We start from the raw sequence: 23,229 nt of genomic DNA on the forward strand, positions 1-23,229 counted from the left end.
CAGCGGCGTCCGTACGTACGTACGTCCCGATTCTTGTTAACGCGATATCTCATGAACTGTTGTACCTAATGTCTTCAAATTTGGTGACAGCCTACATTGGGGGGATTACCCCGACACCAGTCGATTTGGGTGACCTCGACCTTATTTTCAAAGTCACCACGACACTTTGACCACTTTTCAAACTCTTGTTAGCGCGATATCTCATGGACTGGAGTATCCAATATCTTCAAATTTGGTGACAGCCTACATTAGAGGATTGCGCAGACACCAGTCGATTTGGGTGACCTCGACCTTATCTTCAAGGTCACCATGACACCTTGAACACTTTTAACTCTTGTTAGCGCGATATCTCATGAACTGTTGCACCCAATGTCTTCAAATTTGGTGACAGCCTACATTGGGGGATTACGCAGACACCAGTTTATTTGGGTGACCTTGACCTTATCTTTAGCTCACCATGACACTTTGACCACTTTTCAAACTCTTGGTAACGCGACATCTCATGGACTGTTGTGCCCAATGTCTTCACATTTAGTGACAGCCTACATTGGGGGGATTACGCAGACACCAGTTGATTTGGGTGACCTTGACCTTATCTGGTGACCTTGACTGCTTTTCAAACTTATTTAAACGCAATATCTCATAAAACATTGCACCCAATGTTTTCAAGTATGTTGGCAGCCTACATTGGCTGATTATGCAGACAACAGTCATTTCAGGCATCTTGTATGTGACCAAAAAATAAAAAAATAGTAAATATAGATATTCAGTTCTTTAGCAGCGGGGGACATTGCCATATCGGTGGCAAACACTTGTATTTTCATTGTTTGTGGCTTGTCTTCAAGCTGCAGGCAGCAATATTCCACCTGTATGTCGGCACACTGACAATAGTACAGCCCGGACCAGGCAATCGAGTGTCAACATGAGCCTGGAATCTGAGTCAGAGAGGTTGACCCCGATCCCTCACTCGCCTGTTCCAAAAACACTTGTTCCCGTGGACCAGTTGTGATTTAATCTTTGAGCAGTAAGAACTGAAAGCACCATGAAGTGCGTGCTTCTGTTTCTTCGCACGGCTATGACGCCGATTAACCCGATGGTGCATTCGTTTTGATAATATATAGTATTACAAAGAACTTAATTAAGCACCCCCAGACATATCTCACGACTGAAGGAGCCCCGATCTTAACCATGTTGAGCATATCTTGGACATGATCGGTCGTCGTGTGCAACAAAGGGATCCTCCTGTACAGAACCTGGCCCAATTGGAAGCTGCTTTACACGAGGAATGGCGTAGACTGCCCCTTCAGAGGACCAGGAGGCTGACAGGGGTTATGAGCAGGAGAGTGCTGGCTGTCATACAGTCACATGGCGGTTACACTCGGTATTGACCTTGAATCGTGTAAGACACGCAAAATAACATTTTGAATGTTCACATTCACCAATAAATTCAAAATTAAACATTCAAGGGCCATACTTGTACAGACATGGTTTGCATGAAAATCAGTATTTTTTTAAAATGAGCAATTATCATCATAAAATCAACATGGATCCCAATCATTTTGTCGTTTTTCATGAGTCAAAGGATCATACGGGTCAGTGCTTAATTAAGTTCTTTGTGTATATTACGTCTATTGGATTTTCTATTCAATTTTCATTTCAACCTGATCAAGGCACCAGTCCTAGATAGTTATCGTGACTCGATAGCGTTGAACTTGATCGACTATTGTTGCTTAGCATAGAAATCTCTCAACAGCGATATCTTTGTGCTGATCATAATGCTTGGCGACGGTAGTATGCGCTGCATGTGAGCCGTGCAGTGTATAAGGTCAGGCTATGAATACAAAATGTCATTTAGAAAGTGGTCAAATGTAACATATGTTATATTTGGGATTGCACATTTTTTTTAAAGTACAGATTTTAGTACATTTGTTGGGCAGAGTCTCATCCGGAATTCGAAACCACACCCTCAGCGTCAGGCACCTAGTCGCCAGCACACAAAGTCAGCCAACTAACCCGCTCAGCCACTGCGGTTTCTACATGGCATTGTGTATTCACATTTTTTAAGTTATTTTAACACTTACTGAAGTAAAAAGGAAAGGATGTTATCACGGCATTGGTTTAACATAACAGGAAGAGATTGTAACTGTATAAGAAACAACGTATTAATGGGCCTCACACATTGTACCCATGTGGGGAATCGAACCCAGGTCTTCGGCGTGACGAGCGGACGCTTTAACCATTAAGTTACCCCATCGCCCCTGATGTGTATGTGGTTGGGTCGTGAAATTGCTGAAATATTGCTAAAAACGACGCAAAACAAAACTCACTCACTCACTCGCTCTCATAATTAGAACCTATGGTGTGACCATGTTAAATGTGACTTCAAGAATATTGCTTCTTTTTGCATTGGGGGCGGTGGGGTAGCCCAGTGATTATATCGTTCGCTCATCACGCAGAAGACCCAGGTTCGATTCCCCAAATGGGTACAATGTGTGAAGCCCGTTTCTGGTGTCTCCCGCCGTGATATTGCTGGAATATTGCTAAAAGTGGCGTAAAACTAAACTCACTCACTCTTTTTGGATTTTAATTCTGTCATTATTTTGGTGAAGTTTGGGTATAAATTGGCATGAATGGGTTCATGCTTTTCTTGGTATTAATTTTGAAACTCCAATTGGAAGCCCAATTTTGAATTTAGTGATGCTTGCATTTTAGTTTCTGTTGTTTAATGGGATTGGAAGAAGTCCCAGAATGTATTATCGTCTGCGTATTTAGCTGTGGTGACATCTTGGGGTTGTATTCGCAAACATATCATCTGTCATGAAATTAAAACGTGTTTGCGTGCCTGTCTGTTTGGGGTATTGGGTATGGGACTGGGCGCATTTGCAGGGGTAAGGTATCTGAGAGCAGGCTTAGTCCGACTTTACTGTGATGTTTCTGGATGCTAATAGAATGTGAATGAAATTTAGGATTCTACCATTTTTGTTTTCTATCTTTTCTTGTAGGCGGTTGTTTCATTGAAACTATGACAAAAGCTTTGTTAAAATAAATACATATGGCAGCTGCGTATTGTTTTTTGGTGTCTGTGCAATCCTGACATCTTGTTCTAAATGTAAAAGGTGGTCTAAATTTTGTCGATTTGACGTAAAGTTGCGCTGACAAGGTGGTGATTTTGTACTTGGAACTTGAGTCTGTTGTAATGGATTTAATAGTTTGGCATGCTTTAGAGAAATGGGACGGAAGCAGTCATGCTCAGTAAAGTTTCCTTGTTCTGAGGATTGGATACACTATATCAGATTTCATTCATAGACCGCGTGTGTGTATGTGTGTGTGTGTGTGCACGCGCTCGGGGATTTCACAGTCTTTAACTGGGGCGAGTTTGCACAGGTCACGTCGATTTATGTGTTGGCGTAGCCTGAGGATTTGTTTTTGTTTGCGGGGGCAGGTGTTATGTGTGTCAGTGTGTCCTTCGGAGTAATAAGTTACACAGAAAACCGTCACTGATGCCATGGCTGTGTGATCCGCTTTCGGGCAGCATTTGGGTTCAGGTCTGTAGGTGCTTGAGGGGGTGAACTCTGTGCGAATGTGCCGACGGTTATGCGAGAGATAGATGTATGTGGATTATATTTAACAAAGGCTGTGTGTGTGCGTGCGAGCATGTGTGCGTGTGTGCGTTTGTGTAGGGTGGGTCTGAGGGGGTGAAATTTGTGGATGAGTGTGCTGACGGTTATTTGAGAAGGGGGAGGGGTATGTGATTTATATTTAAGTAAGGCTGTTTGTGTTGTAGTTTTGTCGTTTAGTGATTGTTTTTTTTTATTGATATCTAAAAACCTGGGGGGGGGGGGGAAGAAAAAAAGTCTAAAGAAGCAACAACAAAAAAAAGTCTGTGGTTGTGGGCTGTTTGATATTCGGCTGTATTGTGTAATGCCTTCTGTGGACTTGCAATACCATCTATTACTCCCTTGATCTGGTTTAGCCATTCATGTGTTTGCCAACGTAATGCTGAGTCCGTGTATTGTGTTCTGGGTGCTTGTGCTGGTGTTACTTGGGAGGTGAAGGTGATTCTAACCTGCTGTCACATTCCCTACGCCTGGCAAAGGGCGAATTCATTACTCAAAACTGGGCTGGGCGTTGTGAGCTAGATTTAAACTTTTACTGTTTGGTTTGTGTCAGTTAGGGAGGTACTAGGGGGTTCGTAGTCTGTCGTACAGACCCTGAAGCAAATATATCCAATAAAGCCCACGCAAGTCTAGAATATGTGGCAAGGTTAGATTTCCACAGCTTCAGGAAATGAAGAAAGTCTCAGGGCTCCTTTTCATTATATTATATTTTCTTTTACTATGAATGTTTTTTCAGTAAAATATGTTCATTTCAGGGACTAGTTGTTAGTCTAGGGTGTTCGATGTTTGGTGGGTTGCTGAAGACCAATTCTAACCCCGATCTTCATCCGAACTTACAAAAAACACCCGGCCGGGCTAAATTAAGCACAATCGCAAAAAATGGATTTGACCACCATTACGAACGTCATGAACACATTACATGTAAACGCTGCAAGCCTAAGATCCAAGGGGGCGGTGGGGTAGCCTAGTGGTTGAAGCTTTGGCTCGTCACGCCGAAGACCCGGGTTCGATTCCCCACATGGGTACAATATGTGAAGACCATTTCTGTTAAACTGACTGACTGACTGAGTTTAGTTTTACGCCGCTTTTAGCAATATTCCAGCAATATCACGGCGGGGGACACCAGAAATGGGCTTAACACATTGTGCCCATGTGGCGAATCGAACCTGGGTCTTCGGCGTGACGAGCCAACCCTTTAACCACTAGGCTACCCCACCGCCCTTCTGTTAAACCCCGCCGTGACATTGCTAAAAGCGGCGTGAAAGCGTACTCACTCACTCACTCACTAAGATGCGACATCACTAACTTTGTTCAGTATACGTATTAATGAATGTATAACCCATTATTGTACAAATTCAAATTTATTACAATAAATCACCAATTCAATGTATATCATAATGTTCTAGCATCAAACACGTGCGTTTACAATTTCGAGTAAGATTAAAATCACATGAAAATCCCTAACTAGCACACACAGAAAATATATTCGTTACATCATGAAACATGCTCTTGTTGTAGCCCAGTTTAATAGAACATAAAGCAACACTACAGTCCGTTTGGCTCAAAATCGGACCGATGATTTGCTATCTAACTCGAAAACTACTAAACATATAGTACTCAATGAAACGCTGATCATCATCAAAACATCAGACCAACTCTGTGATTTTGTTTGCAGAATTTATGTCCTAAAAATAAAAAAAGTTGTTGAACAAACTATCATTAAAGTCTTGACACAGTTCACTATTTGTTACGAGGGAGGGGTGCAAAGAGAGGAACAGCCAGCTGCAGGTGTGTGAGAAATGATGGAGACGGCACATCACGGTTAATGAATGAATGACTTTGTCGGCACTTGTGCACGTGCTTCGCTTACACCTGGCTGTTCCTCCCTTTGCAGTCCTCCCTCGTAACAAATAGTGAACTGCGTCCAAATTTTAATGATAGTTTGTTAAACAACGCTTCTATTTTTAGGTCATAAATTCTGAAAATAAATCACAGAGTTGGCCTGATGTTATGATTATGATTAGTGTTTCATTGAGTATTTTATGCTTAGTTGTTTTCGAGTTAGATTGCAATTCATCGGTCCGATTTTGAGCCAAAGGGACTATACCTATCGATGATTTCAAAAGTGATGTTAATGCTATTCATGTGACAAAACGTCACGGTGTATGCGTACGAATGATCGTTTCGTAAATTAATTGACTGCTCTTAACCTCTTGAAACTCAGGGTACCAAAGACAATAAAATTATGGTCAGAAAGATTATGTTGACAGTAAAGACAGTGAAAATACAATACGTATATAACAGACTAATACAATGATGTATCTCAGGCTAGGATATTCAGCCACCTGTGTAACTTGCATATGGAACATTAAACAGTTGTAGTCAATAGCCACATCACCTGGAATAAATGTACCATAAATTACATTGTATTGGAATTTTTATTCAACGAACAAAATGTGTTTATAAAGCAGCATACAATCAAACAATACATACATAAGCTACTAGCAAATCAATTTACTTAACCAGACTTAAGTTATATAAGAATCACTTCTAACTGAAACAAGAGTACATGAATTGTCTTTGATATTATTAAATACGACAGTATGCAGATAAATATTTCTTAACATGTACAATAAACTTAGAAAGAAGACACATACGAGAAATAAATGACTTCCTTTGGGCACAAAGCCGGCTTTTAAAATATTTTAATGTATTTTTAACCCGATAACAATACTGACACAGGGAGGAAGTCATGTGTCATGGGAGAACAGGGACGAAGTCATATGAGTAGTATACACAATGGTGGTACGGGGCCAGGTCCTTTTCCAAGGCGTTGGATAAGTCCCTAATCCCGTCCCACCATTGTGTATACTACTACTGAGGTGCAAGCAAAATTTGATGAAAATCGGTCGAATAGTTTCTGAAATATTGACTTTTAAGTGAGCATGGGGTAGGTCGGGAAAAGGCAAAATGTCCAACTTTTTGTCGTAATTAAGTCTTGATTAATCTAATGAAGTCATCGAAAGTGTTACCAATGCCGTTTTGCTATAGCGTAACCATCTGCCGAGATGCATGCAAAATTTCACGAATATCGGTCAAATAGTTTAGGAAATAATCACTTTTAGTGAGCATGGGGTCGGTCGGGCGAAAGGCTAACAATCCATTGTCGTACTTGTTATATATTATCGAGGCGAGAGGTGTTTTTAGCTGAATGAAACGCAGGTCTCGCAAGTCACATCACCTCGCTACCGTCTCTCGGGGGTTGCTTTGAGCGAGCGCCGTGGACGAGTAAAAGTGTGTGTGTCTCTCGGCTCGGCAATGATGATGATGCACGGCCGTCTGACTAGCGAGGCTACAGATGTCTGAAAGTGAATGAAACGCATCTCTCGGCAGTTTCCTCCCGTCGTCTCGGTATCACCGAGCGAGCGCTGTGGGCGAGTCACAGTGTGTGGCTCGTCTCGGCTTGTATAACGTTATGTTGATTTCCACTAAATCATACCCCATCTCTCGGCAGTTCCCCCGGGTCGCCTCGCTGCCGTCTCGGTAGCATTGAGCGAGCGCAGTGTGTGTGTCAGCTATTTACCTACAGCTCGCTGAGATGGCTGGCTACGTTATGTTGATGTCCGCGAAACAGTTTATTGTGAATCTCCTTCTATGATTTGTTTGGTTTTCGTAATGAAAGCTTGTCGGGCCTGTTTCTTCCCTTATTCTATGTTGTTTTTTTCTCGTCTTCACAAATGACGTCGTTTTTACGAGACTTGGTCCGAATCTCTTGTTTCATTCTGTGATATTTTGCGATTTTTGATAGCACCACATGAAACTACTCTTCAGAGATTTTAGAGTCGCTGAGCGCATTGGAAATCCGATTGTCTATTGTGTTTAAGTTCGCTTCGGCTAGAATTCTAATTTCGTCGTGTTTCAATGCTTTACGTTGCAGTCTGATCGAGATGAATGCACAGTTCGCGATACGGAACGAGATCGGGTAATTTCGTGCCGGTCACGGTGGTTTCTGGTTGTATGTCATTCGACGTACACCTGAGTGTTTTAGCCAACGGCCGACTGAGACTCAAGTCGTTTTTTCCGTTGTTGGCTAACATGACACACACACACACACACTCACACACGCACACACGCACGCACGCACGCACGCACGCACGCACGCACGCACGCACGCACGCACGCACGCAAGCACACACACACACACCGAGCTTTTTTCCCGACCCCATTCTCACTTAAAAGTCAATATTTCAGAAACTATTCAACCGATTGTCATCAAATTTTGCTTGCACCTCAGTAGTAGCATGCACAATGGTGGAACGGCTTATTGTTTTCAAATTAAGCCTTGGAAAAGGACCTGGTCCCGTACCACCATTGTGTATACTACTCATGTGTCATGGCAGAACAAAAAATCCTTGATAGAAGTTGTCCTAACACGTTTCACAAAGTAAACCACTTGTGATGCAGGACGGACGTGCTTTGCACCAAACATTCTGATGAACCATTGGTGTTATAGGTTAACACTATTGAGTGTGACAAGACCATCTTCATCATACCAGTACTGTTCTAAGATATTTTTAACACAACTGCTTTTGTCTCATCCAGCCACGAAGATATCTGCTGATGTTGGTGTTTAATATTGTTTGTGTTACTGCCGCGCTCTCCGTTATTACAGAGATATAATGAATACACACTGTCATTTGTGGTCAAATGAAACAGATGCTATATTTGGAATTACACTCGTTCAGTAAAGTACAGATTAACGTACTTATGTAGGGTTGAGTCCTATCTGGGAGTCAGTCCTATCTCAGAGTCAGGCACCTAATCGCCAGCACACAAAGTCAGCGCCTAACCTACTCAGCCACCGCAGCTTCCACAAGAATGGAAGTCGGACAACTGGTAGTCTAGAAGAATGGAAGTCGCATCTGAGGACAAGCATGGGTAGTTGTTACCCATCTCTTCACGGATTAAATGCTCTCAAACAGCCTAGTGACTAATCAAATAATCTTCTTCATTATTTGATTTATTTAATATTTTGGTCACTGCTTCGAAAGATACTATTTGTTTCAAATAAATAAGGACACAATTTCTAGTCATGTTTAGGACATCTAGTGTTAGTAGGTACAAAACAGGAGAACAAATGATTACTAGTATTTACATACTTTTAGGAGCAATTATGTTGACCCCTCGTACAATTTCAAGGCGTAGTTACAGGAGTTCAGCGTTAACTCTTTTTAGGCATCTTAAAGACCTTCGTGTGCTGAGTATTCCTGAGAGAAAGTCACAACCCTTGATGAAGACGTTGTTAAAGCTATGACCCTAAATTTCAACACTGATTCATTAACACAGCCCAACCGTTTGAATTGTATTTTTACTTTTCACAATTCAAAACCTATAGCAATGATGTCTTAGCATCAAGTATTCATTAGTTTCTGTAACTACATCGTTTCCGGGTGTAGTTTTCAAGTACATTACTGAGGTTGGAATGAAAGTAAAATAGGCGCTTAATCTTTATAAAGTGTACACTAAAAGGTAATCTGCAGGTTGAGAGATACGATATGCTTGAGACACCTTTCATACTTTTATATTAAAACATATATATGAATAAGTAGACAGATTCAAAGGATCACGAACGCTAGTTTCTCATTTTGATGATAACGTGTGACATTGTGGGTAGGTTTTCTAGTAAAGGGATGATGATTTCACACTGAACCATGATCTTTCAAACATGATTTTACGAAATATATATTACAGAAGGACTTAGAATTAAATGCATGCCTTCAGGGCACTTTAGAAATATGAAAAGTGACCTGTAATGGATTTCACAGAGAAGTTGCGTTTAGCCTTTTACCTATAAAACACATTTTACAGTAAAACTTTTCAAACTGGATTTAAATGTGAGTCGATATTTAATTCTTCTTTTTTTGTGTTGTTCATTTGAGAATTACAACTTTTCCAATTAGTTGTTGGCAATGTTTTGAGTTTTAGACTTAAAATCACTTTTAACAACATTCTTGCAATGTTCTGCCACATTTGGAACGGGTCATTGACATTACATCATCGATATTGTAATCGGAGTTCAGTTTTACAAACAGTTCCAATATGCAAACGTTTGCAAATGTTCTGTAGGCTATATCAAGGGGTCATTGATATACATGCTATCAAGAGTAGAAATGCCATCGGTTGCCAGGCAATCAGCTGGTTGCCATCGTTGGTGCGGTCGTCATCTGCAAGGAAATACATAGACAGATGAAGGTCTGGATCATATAGATGTGTGTATTATATTTCGTAACACACCGATGAATGGAAAGGCCCGGAACGATTCTCAAATACTGCAGTGAATCAACAGAAGTTTCACTAATACATTAGTCATCCAAAATGTAGGGCGGTATGGTAGCACAATGGTTAAAGCCTCCGCTCGCCACACCGAAGACACGGGTTTGATTCCCAAAATGGGTACAATGCGTGAAACCCATTTCTATTGTGCCCCGCCGTGATATTGCTGGAATATTGCTATAAGCTGCGTAAAGCCATATTCACTCCCTTACTTATCCAAAACATGGCGGCCGTTCCACGAGTCAGTGTTCACATATGGCAGCCACCACTGCCTTTGTGTTTAGAGTGTTTGACGGAAAGAAAGTCAGGAGAATGTTCAATTTAAAACAAAAAAATGAAACAAGGGATAGACTGTGTGTAATGACGTCACAAATGACGTCATTTTGGACATGACGTCAAAGAGTATTTACACTACGTATTTGAGAATCAAATATATGATAATCGGTCCCCATTGTTCTGTGTTATACCTTGCTTTGGACATTCTACTCAGTTTATATTGGGTATGTTCCCGTAGCAAAAGAACACTTGCACACGACAAAAGATACGTCAAATAGAACACGTGCAGTGAGTAGAACAGAACGGAGAAGAGAAAGAGAAAGAAAGAAAATCAAACGAAACGAAACGAAAAACATTTACAGACGAAACAGGTGATAACAGAATGATTTCGCGATTTTTGTCCATTGAGAACACTTGTTGCCACAAGCAAAGGTTCTGATAAAGAATTGATGGTGTTAGACTTGGGACGATTTACACACCATGATGATGTCAAATGGACATCAATACGTTTACTCCATAGGCTTCAGGTTTACTTTGGGATCGAATATATATGATTGACTCTGTTATATCATAAATTTTTGACAAAATCAAATGTGTTTTAAAGAAAAAAGGTTTGTTAGTAAATATTTACACAAAACAAAACAATCAAGAAATATAATTATCTGCATAAAATTCGACTGAATGATTAGGAATTGTAAGTCCAGATCTCTCATTGCTTTACTTTTCTTTGTGATCAAATATATGGATAATTAACTGAGTTATATCATACGTTTGTGACAGTGTTTAAAAGTAAAAATGTTTGTTAGTAAATATTTACACAACACAACAAATTAAGAAATATATCTGCATAAAATTCGAGTGAATGATTAGGAATTGTAAGTCTCTTGCGTCACAGGAGCAAACTGAACGAGCGTTGAAGTACACTTTCGTCAAGCCCCAAATTCTATTTGTGACATAAGCACCACATATGAAGCCAGTTCGTTTTTCACACGCTCTATGGCTGGGCACAGTACTAAACGGCATCTGTTCTGATGTTTTTCTTTCACCATATAATCACGGAAGACTTGAGTGGAATAAAGCACGACCATGAATGCGTTTACAAGAAGTTCATAAATACGCATGTCGTATATTTGCATACTTGTTCATGTTAAGATACATAGTCATCTATATTCAGTGTATTACGTAACAACAACGAAACACTTGCGGTGTACTTACAAACCCTTTCTTCGTTACTATGCGTCCTTACCGGGGGCACTCGTGTTGTAGGGGGTGGGGTAAACCCAGCTGTCAATCAACGAATCACGTGACGATGAGAGAGAATGACAGTGACGATGAGAGGAAAGAGGTTGAATGGTCAATGATATAAGCAAGGATAATTCAGACAACGTGACCCTTGAAACATATTGTAAACTAGAAAACAGCTAGTACTTTCAAAAGCAAAAGCAGGGATCTCGCAGCCTTTTCTTGGAGGTCATAATCGAGAAATAGTTACATAATACTCCGTATATCCATGTTCCGTATTTAATTATTTGGCATGGGAAATGCATGCCTCATACAACCTAGTACGTGCAAAAGCAAAAAAGGGCACTCACAGCCTTTTCTTGGAGGTCATAATCGAGAAATAGTTACATAACATATTCTGTATTTTATATTTTGGTATGGGAAAATGAATGCCTCCTTCCTCATGTCGTATTAAAGCATCTTGCCTCAGGCTAACACAATGAGGACATTAATGGAACTAACACTGTGCCTTATATCGTCATATAATGTCAAATGACATAACTCCGGCTAGAAAAACCACCTCATAAACAATATATAAATAAAACAAATACAAATGCTACATCAAGAAGTGATGTCTTCACTTCCGGTTTCTAAAGTACACGTTTAACAACGATTCCACCCAACTACCTGTACAAAATGTTATGTATTTCAGTTCAGTCCGGGCTTTCCATATGTAATAAAATTAGTGCTATAACGATGCATCGAACTATCGATTGATTGCAATTGTTTCGTCTTCGATCACAATTAATCGATGGCAGATACGAAAAGCTATCGATGCATCGATAGTATGCGTGACTATCGATAGATTAGTAATTGACTTCCGTTGATAAATGTACAGCGCAAAATACAGGAAGTTCCAGATTTGTTCACTTTGATTTTAGAGTTATCCGCGTGAGTGAGGTGTATTGAACACTGATGTTTAAAATAATAAGCTTAATAATGTAGTTTAACATGTGAGTATGAGGTATGAGATAATCTCATACTTTGGGGGCGGTGGGGTAGCCTATTATAACCAGCCCATTTCTGGTGTCCCCTGCCGTGAAATTGCTGGAATATTGCTAAAAGCGGCATAAAACTAAACTCACTCACTCTCATACATTGGTGGGCGGTGGGGTAGCCTATTATAACGAGCCCATGTCTGGTGTCCCCTGCCGTGATATTGCTGGAATATTGCTAAAAGCGGCGTAAAACTAAACCTAGTCTCATACATTGGTGGGCAAAAATACACTGCTGATTCGAACCATCAGACACAGGTTTATGGCCTCTCTGGCCCACCCATCTCCCCATAGGACATCCTGTGTTTCTAACAATGGAGCACTTCCGGGTTAATTAGATCAATTCCGGTTGGAGGGAAACGTTTTATTCAGAACATATTTACCACAGAAAGTACAATGTTTGTCGTTTTATTCATTACAAAGTCACATGTAAATCCGTCTCCACTTACTGTTTGGGAAAAAAAATGTCTAATACATATAGGGCTGGATATTGCCCTGAGTCTCATATTGCGATATATTGCAATAATTTAAGAGATATTGCAATACATATTGTGATATATTGACTGCAAGGATTAAAACGTTCTGCCAAAATGTGCACATCATACATTCACAATAGCTCTCTGTGTGCGACATCATCTTCCTAGTTGCTGTTGCACCATACTTTCCCATCCCCATTGTGTATGTTAATTGTGTACTGTTTGAAGCACGGGTATCGGATCACAATAAGGAATACCAGAGTTAGGCAGTTAGCCAATACCAGATTTTCATATGACATAGAATCTAGCAAGTTTGAGTTATCTCCATTCTATAGATTTGCATTGGCAAAACATGGGTAATTTCCGTACATAATACGAAGGAGGCTTTCATTGAAATTCTATTTTCTGTTGTGGATTATTAAAGTTTTCTTATGTTGAGGATTTTAACACAGAGAAATTCACCTGCAGAAGATCTGGGATCACTCAAAACTGAGCTTTGAATCCTATGACTACGTTTATAACGAACACGCTTATCACGAATTGACGGATACTACGAACAGGTCATTTGTTCCTCCCGAACTCTTAATCTAAAAGTATACTAGGCACATAAAGAAACTGTGCATACAACAATATAAAATCTAAATTTATCAAACCTGTGTAGACACATAAGGATTCAAACTCAAGAGATAAGTAACATGTATCCAACATGCATGCACGTGCCACGTTCCGTGACGTCAGTGGGTCCGTCCTTGAGAAGTGCAATACGTTGTTGCACGTGCATTCCGGGAAAGAGAAACAAAGGAAATGAATGCCACACAATACTCTCACTTTGGAAAGCTCAACCCCTGCCCTTGCGATCGGTCAAAAACTTAAACGGCTACTGAAACGCATCGCATGCCAAGGCTCACGTCTGCACAACGTCATGAGGCCATTGGGATGGTCTGTGGGGGAATGTTTCAACGACAAGTGGCTGCACATTTCCACTGCCACCGGAACACCATTCCTGCACTGGTGAGACGCTACCAGAACACAAATGACGTCATTGATCGGCCACGTTCTGGACGTCCACTTGTAACAACGCCAAGACAGGACAGATTGATAAGGGTGACCCATCTGCGCCCCAGGTTTCAGACTGCAGTGATGACTGCCCGAACAGTCCCAGGACTTCGCCGTATCCACACCAACACAGTTCGACAAAGTTCACGTCATCACGGGATCAGACCACGACGTCCCGCCATACGGCCTATCCTGACACAACGTCATCGGCAAGCTCGCCGAATGTAGTGCCGAAATCATGTCCGCAGACCCTTGGTTTGGTGGAGAAATGTTGTTTTAACAGATGAGTCCAGGTTTAACATTTCCCATAGTGATGGACGTAACGTTATGCACAGGCCTGTGTCTTGGAGAGGAATCGCTTTGGTGGTGGTGATTCCGTGATGATTTGGGGTGGAATAACAGCACGCCAAAGAACTCCTTTGGTGATTGTTCAGGACAAGTTAACTGGTGTGGGCTACAGGGATCAGATTCTTCGACCTGTGGCAATTCCTTTTCTGCAACGTCATGGCCCTGGGTTAACATTCCAACAGGACAATGCCCGCCCTCATATCGCAAGGGTTGCTATGGATTTCTTGCAACACCACAACGTTGACTTACTGCCTTGGCCTGCAAATTCACCGTATCTCTCCCCGATAGAGCATGTTTGGGACGAGATGGGTCGACGTCTACGCCGTGTTACTCATCCGCCATGATAACGTCCTTGACCTTGCAACAGAACTTGAGAGAATCTGGCGTGACATCCCAAAAGCCTTCCTTGCACGTTTGATAGGCTCTATGCGTCGTCGATTCACTGCCGTTCTCAATGCCGATGGTGGACATACCCGTTATTGAGCTTGTGACATGGTCCTTTGACCCCTGTCCCGCTTGTGGACTCGTGGCGTCATTGTGATTGATTTTTCGATTCAAATTCTCCCGACTTGTTATGGTCTCATGATCCCTCCATTAAAGTTTATATGTACCTTTGACATTGTTATCGTACTTATCAACTGGGATAATATTTTGACACTGCACAGTTTCTTTATGTGGCTAGTATATAACTCACTTACATTTCATTCCCAAATGACTGACTGACTGAGTGAGTTTAGTTTTACGCCGCTTTTAGCAATATTCCAGCTGTATCACGGCGGAGGACACCAGAAATGAGCTTCATACTTTGTTTCTATGTGGGGAGTCGAACCCGGGTTCTCGGCGCGACGAGCGAACGCCTCAAGCACTAGGTTACCCCACCGCCCCCACATGAGTGATGGACATAACTAGTATATTTTGCATTTCGATGTAATCTCCTCGTTACTCACTGAAACGTATGTATTACATAAGAACTAAGCCAGGGATGGTGCTATTGAGAGAACGATGAGACGTGTGTGCCTAGCGCGAGAACACTTGGTGTCATCACCTGTTCTTTATTGACCCAGAGCACACGGTCTAGATCCATGGAATTCTTTTTGGCACATATCAATGTGGATTATGTTCTGAGTTGACGTTTGAATTGACCGTATTGCTTTCAAGTTTGACTTGTCGGGTCATAAACGCTTCTTGTTTTTTAATGAAAAATGTATATATTAATATTTCAAGGTAACATGTCTCGGTATTTTCTTTGTCTTGGCACATCCACAGAACCATAATTTCCGTTTAATACTGCAATGAAGCAGAGTTGCTGTCAGGCCCATGCCAAGCGTAACAAAAAAGTAAGAGAATATCTGGGCTAAAGTTTGTGTCGTTGCCATGATCTGAATTATTACCACGCTGTTTGCTGCTAAGACCTCTAACATTGATGGTCAGCGTTTAGCAATAGACACTCATTTAAAAATATGTTGAATATTTGTCCCCATTTTGATCTCGATATGCACTGAACCAGTTGCAACCTATTTCCTTGTATATTGATTATAAACATACTCCTTTTCAGTTGGTATTATCTTAAAATTAATGGTATTTTTTAAAACATATTTTGTAATAAATTTGCTGATCCCTTGTGTGATGTGCTTTAGTTGGCAGAATTCCTCAAAACTTTGTAAAATTGGTAAGGAAAATTTCATTCCAAAACATTCCATTTTTGGTAAAACGTGCTGTTCATAAAAACAACATTGTTTTAAATTATGCGTTGCATATTACATCATCCTTATAACCCATTACAGTAAAATCCCCGAAAAAACAGATCTGAGTGAGTGTGGTTTTACGCCGCTTTTAGCAATATTCCAGCTGGGGGGACCATAGAAATGGGCAAAACAATAGGAAGGAAACAAGAAGACAAAGTCATCAATATCCCCCGCAATGGCAAAATACTCTTCATGAACATGTCTACGAGTTATGATTATGTCAAATGTTTTGGTGAGAATATAGAAAAGTGGAAGGAGAGTATTGAAAGGTTTTAAAAGTTCTGCTCCAGATATGCAAAGATCTTTTATTCAGAAATCCAAAACTACCAAAAGGCACCAGTACACCACCAGATGTATGTATGTACCACGTTTTGTGAAGAAACATTGAGCGGTTTTAGAGTTCTGCTCCGGAAAAGAGCACTGCCACCAATTTCAATCTAAGTCAAACTTGTTGCCATGGAAATGCCAAACATATTTAATTCAGAATCCCAAATTACCAAAAGGCACCAGCACACCACCAGACCAACCTATGTGCCAAGTTTGGTGAAGAAATAGTGAACGGTTTTAGAGTTCTGCTACGGTAAAGAGCGTAACCACCAATTTCAATCTAAGTCAAACTTGTTGCCATGGAAACGCCAAAAATATTTAATTCAGGATACCAAAACTACCAAAGGTAACCAGTACACCACCAAATCTATCCATGTGCCAAGTTTGGTGAAGAAATATTAACTGGTTTTAAAGTTCTGCTCCGAAAAAGACAAATGAACACGGACGCACGGACGGAGTCCATTTTAATACCCCCCGCAATTGTTTTAATATTGTCACCCAAAACATTTCTAGTTCGGAATGACTTTTCTAGTTCCAATGTTATTAAGTCAGTTGTCTGAATCAACCTGTGCTTCATGATAAATGGTACACAGTGAAACCTCGCTAATGCGGACACACTTAATCTGGAAACCCGATTACTACAGCGACTGACCACACGTGCACAAGTTGAAGGATATCGGTCGTCATAACTTGTTAATCTGGTCCGTATTGGTGAGGTCGTTATGGTCCAGATTAGCGGGGTTTCGCTGTATATGATTCTGACATCACACATATAGACAGTGTAGTAGTGGGATGTCTTCCATTGTGTGAAATACAACCCACTAAACAGAGAGAAAGATCGGGAAGCAAAGCTTTTGAAGTAAAATACATTTCAAACATGCATATTGGAGCCCTCCGAGCGTATCACAATGTGCGCATACTTTGTTTTGGAATATAAATTCACTCAATCCAAATAAGGCAGTCCCAAAGAACACGTTATGAATAAATAATGGAAATAAATATTTGCCTCGGGTATGACAATACAAAGAATATGGGAACACTCGAAGAACTCTTTGCATATATCAATCATTAATTGTTCCTTAATTACATTTGAATAATTTCAATTTTATTTGAATAAATTATATTTTGTCTTTGGAACGTATATATTGATTGACAGATTAATATTCAAATGGTGTCCTTCTGTCAGAGTACATACGTTCTGAATAAATAATGCAAATACATACTTGCCTAAGGTACGACAAAACAAAGAATATGGGAACACTCGAAGAGCGCCTTACAAATATCAGTCAATAGGTGTTCCTTTACATTTGAATAAGTTCAAGTTTGTCTTTGAAACAGTATATTGATTGATCGATTAATGCACAAATGGTGTCCTACTGTCACAGTACAATAACAAAAAATATATAATTTTCAAAAAGTACTTATCACCCATTGAGAATTACAAAGCTTGGTGTTCTTTACGTTAACATTTCAGTATAAGCATGATTCCATAAACACAGGTAAATAAAAACGAAAAGGGAGCACAAACAATCACTGTGTTTAAAACCCAAGACACGAGCTTAAACGTGAAAGATTTCAAACGGTAAATGTTCCAAACCACACATATTAGCTATATTAACTTGCAGGCAAACCTCCCACAAAAAACAAATAAGTAACAGGAGGTATATAGCCATAAACCATGGTCTTCATAAGCCAACATTTCTTTAATTTCCATGTCATTGGACACATTACAAACATCAATTACGTCAGCTTCCTGAATGTTTACAGCCGGCTGTCTTCATATATCAAATAAACAATCATGTTTCCTGGCAAAATATATGCTTGTGAAGCAAATATATGACATAAATAATTTCTGATGAAAAGATCAGTTAATCACTCAGATACAGAAACATTGCATGGTGCGATTTTTAAATCTTACTCCTTTCTTTTCGTTTTTCGTTTGAGGAAACCAATCCCAACTGTCATATCTACAGGAAACATCACTTTCTATATACTCCTTCCTGTTACACTTTCTACTGCTGTGTGGCCTTGGAGAATGGCAAAAGATGGTACACACACGTATGTGACCTGAGGTCTTAACGCCGATGTAATCAAATTACGGCGGTACTTTTATCTAATGTTATACTGGCATAGAAGAATGAAATTGCCGGTGCGACCTATCACGTGATATTTCTAGCGTGTGGGGTTTTTTTTACGCTTGCATCAGCAATATTCCAGCCATATGGTATTGGTCTGTTAGTAATCGAGTCAGTCCTGTGATCAACACCAATGCCCTCGATACACGTAATTAGGATACGATGACATGTGTCAACCAAGTCACCGAGCCTGACCACTCGATCCCGTTAGTCGCCTCTTACGACAAGCATGGGTTGCTGAAGACCAATTCTAACCCGGATCTTCAAGGGTCGAACACGCGACATCTAACCGGTGACCCTGAAAAGAGTTCCTTCTGTTTTAGCATCTATCAGAGTGAGTGTTTGGGAACCCAGCTATCGGAGACTGATCAATAACTGATTCATAGTGGAACACCACTAATCCTGGTATATTAAAATATTGATAACTGACGATTTAGATTCTCACTCATTGGAACTCTCAGGGGTTGGCAGCTATGGGGAAGTAGGTTTCTTATAAATGTAATTTTTTGAAGGAAAAATAAGAGGGACCAGAATCATTTTAGATGCCCGCTGTATAGCTACAGTGATTTTAGAAAAGGACGGCAATATATAAAAGTGGACCAGTGCTAAATATCATCAGAATGAATATACTGTCAGTGTACAAAAACAACGCAATGAACCAACAACAAAAATCACTTACACTGAATTTACCACCTAATAACGCAATGATTTATTAACAAATATGATTAGAACCATACTTACGTTCATTTGTTGTAAACATGAATTTATCACTAACTTCGCCCCAGCCATAGCTATTGTAAGCTCTCAACATCACTTCATATTTGGTGTCAGGAGCTAGGGCGGTCAGGCTGTATGACTGCATATTGGTAATGACGCCATCTTTGGATGTTGCCGCCACATCGACTTCTGTCCAATTGCCCTCGAATGTTTCATTCATCTGCAAGTGAAGTTAGTGAGTGAAGAGAGTTTTTGGTCATGGTAAACAAGTGATGCTAATGTCACCATTCTTCTGTGTTAGCGTGATTGATTGAGTGAGTGAGTTTAGTTTTAAGCCGTTTTTAGCAACACCAAAAATGAGCTTCACACATTGTACTCATGTGGGGAATCGAACCCGGGTCTTCGGCATGACGAGCGAACGATTCAACCGCTCGGCTACCTAACCACCCCAAACACGTGATTGAAGATCTAATGGTGTGTCGTCCTGACGAGGCCGTTACGCGGTATCGTGTCCATGAAGCCTATATATTGTAACTGGTGCGTGTAAAGTAGTGTGTGAAGCTTATTCCAAGAGTGAATATGGTTTTACGCCACTTGTAGCAATATTCCAGCAATATCATAGCGGGGGACACCAGAAATGAGTTTCACAATTCGTACCCATATGGGGAATCGAACCCGGGTCTTCGGCGTTACGCTTTATCCACTAGGCCACCCCATCGCGCCTTAGGAAGGATAACAATACATGAATAAACAACTTTATTACAGTGAGTGAGTAAGTGTGATTTTACGCCGCGTTTAGCAATATGCCAGCAATATCACGACGGGGACACCAGAAATGGGCTTCACACGTTGTACCCATGTGCGGAATCGAAACCGGATCTTCGGCGTGACGAGCGAACGTTTAACCACTAGGCGACTATTCGTTGTTGGTTCTAACCACAAGGGTTCGAATCACTGTTTTGACAATAATTTTTGAAATATAAATCTACATTTTTTGCAACCGTATATTGTTTTTATATGTTATGATTAACTAATATTTCAAATTTGAACGAAATCGGTGAAGAAATGGATGTTTTAGAAAATTCTCCCGCAACACTCTTTACATAAAATACATAAGGGGTGACACTCGCGATGCTAAAATCCAGATCGAAATGTAGTATTGAGCATTCATGTTCCTTCTGCTCATTTCTGGTGTCCCCCCATTTTTTTACTATTACCTCTCGGTACATCAGCTTGTACGTCACAGGCTTCACTGCAGATGTCACCGTCCAGGTGACGCCACGCCGTATACCCTGGAGAAGTTGCCAGTGGCGGGGCCGTTGATCTCAACTTTTCCAGGTAACGCTGAAACATGAATGGTCAATACTAGATGGTTCCAGTGCGGGACAACCAGGTTGGTTGATTGGTTTGTTGTTTAACGCCGCACCCAGCAACATTCCAGCTATACATCTGCACCAGACAATCCAGTGGTCAACAGCATGAGCCTGGATCTACGCAATTGGGATACGATGACGTGACAACCAAGTCAGCAAGCCTGGCCACCCGACACCTTTAGTCACCTTTTACGACAAGCATGGGATGCTGAAGACCAATTCTAATCCGGATCTTCACGCGTACCATCCACGGGTACAGTACCATCAACATCACGATTCACACGCTGGAGCTCCTTTCACGAAGCAACCTTTACTAAGGTTAACCTTAACTCCTACTCGCTAACATTGCACTAAGGTAAACTTAGTGACTTACGATCAGCTTAGTGCTTTGTGAAAGGAGGCCCTGCCCAACAACTGATTCTATCTGGGTATCCCGGCATACAGGAACTATGACACTGCTGGTCAAACAGCCCTAGCTGACAATCAGTGATCTTACCTGTCACCATGATCTTCAGTGTGTCAGATCCCTCCTTGTTGGTAACCCTGCAGGAGTAGGAGCCAAGGTCGTCGTCTTCAATGCCTTTGATCTCCATGCTGTAGTCTATTTTGAAGCCTCTCTCTATCAACAACATTTTCATGTTCTTGGGGAGGTTCCTGAGGTCGACCACCGTATCGTTGTGTCGCCACTCAATTGTGGGCTTAGGCTGTCCACTCGCGATACACGGAATCTTCACTGAAAAACCTGGACCAGTCCGGAGGGTCTTAGGCTTGGAGTGGATCGTCGGTGGATCTGTTGACAAAGACAAAACTGTTAAACATCTACTCTTGATGTCGAATGAATTTATTTATTGTTATATTAGTCTTTCATTTATTCTTCCTTAATAGTTCGTTGTTAAGCAGACCCGTGATGATACGGGTTAGAATTGGTTTCCCTTTACTATCCCTGATATTCCGTACTTTCTGAACCGCCTCCGTGGTGTAGTGGTTAGAGCGTCCGCCCGGAGAGCGGAAGGTCGCGGGTTCGATCCCCGACCGCGTCATACCAAAAGACGTTAAAATATGGTACTTGTTGGTCCCTGCCAGACGCTCGGCATTAATGGGTACAACAAGGACTGGTCGGCTCGGAGTCAGTATAATGTGTCTGATAAAACCAGCTTTTTTAATTAAGTCTGGGCTAGTACAAGCAGCCGCACATACACATACGCACGCATGCACGTCGTCATATGAGTGAAATATTCTCAAGCACGACGTAAAACCCAATTTCACCCCACCTCACCTCACCGTACTTTCTGTGCTTTTTTCCCAGTTTCTAATACTGTTCACCCGTGAAGATCAGGGTTAGAATTTTTCTTCAGAAACCTATGCCCGCGTAAGAGGCGGCTAACGGGATAGGATGGTCAGGTTGACAGAAGACATTGTATCCAAACTTCGTAGATTATGCTCATGTTGTTGACCACTAGATTGCCTGGTCCAGACGCGATTATTTACAGACCGACGCCATATACCTGGAATATTGTTGAGTGCGGCCTTAAACAACAAACCAACAAATAAAATCGTTGTTTAACAATTAGAACCCAGGAACAATAGGAGGCAACTACAAACATCTACACCAGCTTACAACACTAACAGAAAACATCCACCCTGACGGAGTCTTCATCCGGATCGCCCACGCCGTTGAAGGCGGTGCATTTGTAGACGCCCCCGTGGCTGTACTTCAGTTCTGTGAGGGTGAGGGTGTCTCCCTCCATTTCCTTCTTACCCCCGGGAAGGGACCCGTCCTAAAACATACAAATATATTTTTATGTTATAGCTGAAATATCTGCGTCTACTACTGCACCAAATATGTCGAATATCAAAAATATGTAAAGACGAAACCATAACTAGTGTACATTATGAAAAGGAACGTTCGGCCAGTTCTGAATTAAATCCGGTTCAGAAACAAAACAGACAAGATCTGCTTTGTGTAGCACACACACACACACACACACACACACACACACACACACACACACACACACACACACACACACACACACACACACACACACACACACACACACACACACACACACACACACACACACACACACACACACACACACACACACACACACACTGGGTACACAGGTGGGTGGGCAGGTGTTGCCATTGTTCTGAGATACCCGTTTACCATTCTGTCTTATCTTACCGTCTCCCTACACGGGGTGGTGGGGTAGCCTAGTGGTTAAAGCGTTCGCTCGTCACGCCGAAGATCCGGGTTCGATTCCCCACATGGGTACAATGTGTGAAGCCCATTTCTGGTGTCGCCCGCCGTGATATTGCTGCAATATTGCTAAAAGATGCGTAAAACTAAACTCACTCACTCACTCCCTTCCTACACGCCCACCTAGTAACGGTCGGACCATACAGGAACGCCTGTCACATGCTTCCTGCATTTATATAATGGTCCACTTCGGACAGCGTTGATAAAGTTTACGGTTACAGGCTCTCATGATCGTACTGAAATGAATAAACCAATGCATCACATGCAGTGGACAAAATATCCTTACA

General features: G+C 41.3%; 1 protein-coding gene across 1 annotated transcript in view; it reads right to left on the reverse strand.

The window, feature by feature from the left end:
* Positions 1 to 8,509: 8,509 nt before the first annotated feature.
* LOC124290469 (opioid-binding protein/cell adhesion molecule homolog) overlaps positions 8,510 to 23,229 on the reverse strand; it is a 42,644-nt gene continuing 27,924 nt past the window's right edge. The window contains exons 5-10 of the mRNA XM_046727174.1: positions 22,307 to 22,457; positions 21,176 to 21,469; positions 20,524 to 20,650; positions 19,331 to 19,526; positions 11,442 to 11,510; positions 8,510 to 9,841 (exon numbers count right to left, since the gene is read on the reverse strand). Of these exons, the coding sequence (XP_046583130.1) occupies positions 20,568 to 20,650; positions 21,176 to 21,469; positions 22,307 to 22,457 (528 nt within the window). The 3' untranslated portion in view covers positions 8,510 to 9,841; positions 11,442 to 11,510; positions 19,331 to 19,526; positions 20,524 to 20,567. The remainder of the gene's footprint in view (positions 9,842 to 11,441; positions 11,511 to 19,330; positions 19,527 to 20,523; positions 20,651 to 21,175; positions 21,470 to 22,306; positions 22,458 to 23,229) is intronic.

Source organism: Haliotis rubra, unplaced genomic scaffold (genome assembly GCF_003918875.1).
Source record: "Haliotis rubra isolate DU_JTF1 unplaced genomic scaffold, ASM391887v1 Scf1124, whole genome shotgun sequence".
NCBI lineage: Eukaryota > Metazoa > Mollusca > Gastropoda > Lepetellida > Haliotidae > Haliotis > Haliotis rubra.